At 58.0% G+C, this 4,095-nt stretch overlaps 1 protein-coding gene across 1 annotated transcript; it reads left to right on the forward strand.

Moving 5' to 3' along the window:
- Positions 1-1,148: 1,148 nt before the first annotated feature.
- On the forward strand, positions 1,149-3,226 carry SPRG_17611 (hypothetical protein; the record flags this gene model as incomplete). Its single annotated transcript, XM_012356971.1, has 1 exon — positions 1,149-3,226. A coding segment is annotated over one exon (2,078 nt), but the record flags the coding sequence as incomplete, so codon positions are not given.
- Positions 3,227-4,095: the final 869 nt, after the last annotated feature.

Raw genomic sequence — 4,095 nt, forward strand, 5'->3', positions numbered from 1 at the left:
ATCGTCACGGCCTCCGCTTCGGTCATCACGCGCCCGCGCTTCCTCTTCCGCCGCGCTGGCCCAAAGAGCCGCGCGAGCCCCTCGTGGAGGCTGTCGTCGTCGCTGCCGGTCGTCATCACCCGTCTGTGTGAAAAGTGCATAATGTGAAAAATGAAAAACACTCGACCGCGGTCAGGTGACATCGGAAGCTGCCGCACGTTTGCCCCGACGACGGTGGACGTCGTCGCGTCGGTCGTACCCAACCATGCGATACACAGCCACGCCATTCGACATTCGTCTTCACTTGCGTACACCTGGTAGTAGTAGCAACGATCTCATGTAACGTTGGCACTCGTGATCGCAACCCAGCGTCTTCGTGATGCATCCACCACTACCGGATCAACGGACGTTGGGATCGCGGCATGTGTGTGGTACTACAGTACTAGGCCAACGAAGCATGTGAGATGTGTGAGATCCGAAGAAACCTTAGAAACCTTGTCGTCAACGAGTCCGATTGGGATGGATGAGTGAAAGCCGAGTACATAATTGCAGAAAGTTGCAAGGAAGGCGCGACTTTGAGGGAACAACACGTACCTTGGGTGGTCGTGTCGGACCTCGCCGCATCAGTTTGAACTTCAATCGCATCCTAGAACCAGGCTCAGATGCGGTGGGCGGAATCAAGGTTGTGGCGACCGTCTGCACTTGCGTGCGGCTTACTAGTACGTAGTATCTTTTACCAAAACCACAGCGTGCCACGTCAGACGACAACACGAGGCTTCCATATTCAATGAGTCTGTTCGGCCCTCGTTGCGGCAGCGCACGCGTTCTTACACGGCGTTCTGCAGTGTCATTCACGGCTCTTTCGGACACCAAGACGGCGCGACCGTTGCCGTTTTGGGGTCAACGTCTCTTGGTCGATTTTTCGCAATTACACTGTAAATGTTCCAGAGCAAACTGGGCGTTACAGTGGATGGACGTGAGATGCCCTTGATAGCAAAAACGTATGGTGGGTGCATGCTTGACGGCCGCGTGCACTTTCCGCTGTCGTCCGGCGACGTCCGAGGAAGGACGTTGGCGCTGCTGCTTGTTCTATTTCGAGCACTCGCTCGGACCTCCACGCATGAGACCACTTCCCAATACCACTGCAACCGACCAACGCACTGTCGAGCATGTTGTCGATCACGTCCTTCCCGCGCCGCTTTGCGACCTCCAACAAACGCCACTTCGCCCGCGCGCTCTCCACTGTGTCGACGTCGACGGGGCCACTCGGTCATCACCAGAAGGCTCCGAAGGAGTTGCCTCGCCGTGACCGCGCTCAGCACGTACACATGCGGGCGCGCCAGAACACAAAGGACGAGGTGGCAATCACGATCGAGGCCGCCGCTGGGCTCCAGCCTGAGGTTGAATGGTACACAACGACGCCACGCACGCCGTTCAATGACCCGACTTTTCCCGGTCTCCTCGATGACGGTCGACTGCACTCGGTCGCCATGACGAACCTCGCGACGTGCACGCGCCAAGACGTTCTCGACTACTTGGACAACACGTGGGCACTCACGGACATGCTGTTCTCAAGCTTTCAGAACGAAGAGGCCTTTATCGTCCCGCCGCCGCACGGGCTCCGTCACCCGATGGCCTTTTACTACGGCCACCCGACCTGCTTTTACGTCAATAAGTTCCGCCTCGCGGGCCTGCTTCAGGGTCCCGTGAACCCGGCATTTGAGGACCTCTTTGAAGTCGGCGTGGACGAGATGCGCTGGGACGACATGTCCAAGAACGAGAAGGAGTGGCCATCCCTCCACGAGATGCAAGCGTATCGGCGCCAGGTGTACGGCCTTGTCAAATCGATTGTTCTCTCGCACCCAGAGCTCGAGGACGGTCACGCGCCGATCACGCCGACGTCGCAAACGTGGGCGCTCTTCATGGCCATGGAGCACGACCGTATCCACCTTGAGACATCGTCGATGCTCATGCAAGAGCACGATGTTGACAACTTTCAAAAGCCGGCGCTCTTCCCCGCGTACCACGAAAGCGCCGCCCACGTCCGATCCAAGGTGCCTGTCGAGAACATCGACTATCCCGTCAACCCGATGGTCGCTGTCGCCGGTGGCGCTGTGCACTTGGGGAAGGACACAAGTTACCCGTCGTTCGGCTGGGACAACGAGTACGGCGCGAAGGATGTTGTCGTCGGGCCGTTCCGCGCATCGTCGCAGCTCGTGTCGAACGGCGAGTTTTGGCAGTTTGTCAAGGACTCGGGGTACCTCAACCCCTCGCACTGGACGACGACGGGGTGGGCGTGGCGCTCGTACCGCAACACGAAATGGCCGGCGTTCTGGCGCCCAGATGGTCCGCAAGGCAGCCACGAATACAAGCTTCGAGCCATTTTTGACGAGATTCCGATGCAATGGAACTGGCCGGCGCAGGTCAACCTGCACGAAGCGCACGCGTACTGCAAGTGGAAGCAAGCCAAAGATGCAGCGCCCGATGAAGTGTACCACGTGCTCACGGAGCCAATGCATCACCTCTTGCGCGAGCAGCACGAGCGGGCCAACGACCTAAGCGACGCAATCTTGGACCTGCCGGCGGCTGAGACCATGGCGACTGCGGCAGGACGCAACACGAACGTGGCGTTTGCGAGCTTCACGCCTGTTGACGCTCAACCCGCCAACAGCAACGGCTTCCACGATGTCTTTGGCAACGCGTGGGAGTGGTGCGAGGACCGTATGAGCCCGCTCCCAGGCTTTGAGATCCACCCGGTCTACGACGACTTCACAGTGCCGTGCTTTGACGGGGAGCACCACGTGATCATGGGCGGCTCGTACATGAGCAGCGGCGACAACGGCGGCTCCAAGTTTGCGCGGTACCACTTCCGGCCGCACTTCTTTCAGCATGCTGGCTTTCGCGTCGCTGCATCGCCCGTGGATGCTGCGAACGATAGCTACGAGCTCGTGACCTCGTGCCTTAACGCGCCCGAGCCCCACGCCAAGCCGCAGCCATACCGGACGTCGTCTATCGTGTCGCTTCAGAGTGCCGGTGGCTCTGTCTTTCTCACAAAGCTCGAACAGCAAGCCGCTGCGGCTTGGCGCGACTTCACCGCGGGCGTCGCACTCTACAAATTGCCCACGAACGCAACCATGGTGGACGCGGCAGCCGCTGTCGCATCTGGTGAGATGGTGCTCGTGACCGACGACGCGCTCGCAAAGCAGCTACACTGCGCCGGCGCCGCGACACTTGTCAAGGAGCAGTGGTTGCCTAAAGTAGAGAAGACCGGCGATCACGTCGCCAGCGTCACGATGGTCCATGCGTCCATGTGGCAGCGCGCTGAGTAACAATATTTAACATGCAGCAAGTTTTGCTTTGTACAGTATGTCCTTGTACCAATCCGATGATAATGGTGAAGCCGGCCGCACTCCAGTATCAGTTGGACCTCAATCCATGCCTGCCGTCAAATTGGAGTGATGCAGAGCCAAACAACGTTCATCGATCGACCGACAAATAACCCATTGCATATCTTTGGCGGGCTTCGTATACGGATCAGACCCGAGTCGGATCGACCAAAAAGTTGATCAGAATTTCGGCGAACCGCTGCCTAGCCCTAGACAATTGTGGTTGATTATCCAACCGGGTGCTTCACCGCTGCAACCACCGCTGCAACCACCGCTATGTCGCCCATGCTGCGCGGTATGCTCTGTAATCCCACAGGGATACGAGGTAGCTTTACTTCAACGTACGGCAACCGCGCTTCGAGCGCACTAGATCTTCTATTACGGTACTGATCACGACCAGAGGCTGCGTATCGTGCGTGATACGCGTTGGCTCGGCCTCGCATCTGCCAAGACTGCAAATAAAGGCATAGGCGCCTTTAGTGCATGGGTCCTCGCATCTCAGCACGCTACTGCCAGCACAGGTCATGGGCCGCTGATCGAGCCGCAGCAGGTCGAATGTAATCAATACGCTCACGTTGTCGACACGTGTCCGCTTCCACTCTTCGAAGCAAGTTGTATGTCCCATGCGAGGTCAGCGACAACATCAAGACCAATCTAAAATCTAATTCAGAGACTCAATAGCTGCATTTGCGCAGTCCCCATCGTTACGAAACAAACTTGCTGCACTCGT

The sequence above is a fragment of the Saprolegnia parasitica genome (assembly GCF_000151545.1).
Source record: "Saprolegnia parasitica CBS 223.65 unplaced genomic scaffold supercont2.668, whole genome shotgun sequence".
Classification (NCBI taxonomy): Eukaryota; Oomycota; class Saprolegniomycetes; order Saprolegniales; family Saprolegniaceae; genus Saprolegnia; species Saprolegnia parasitica.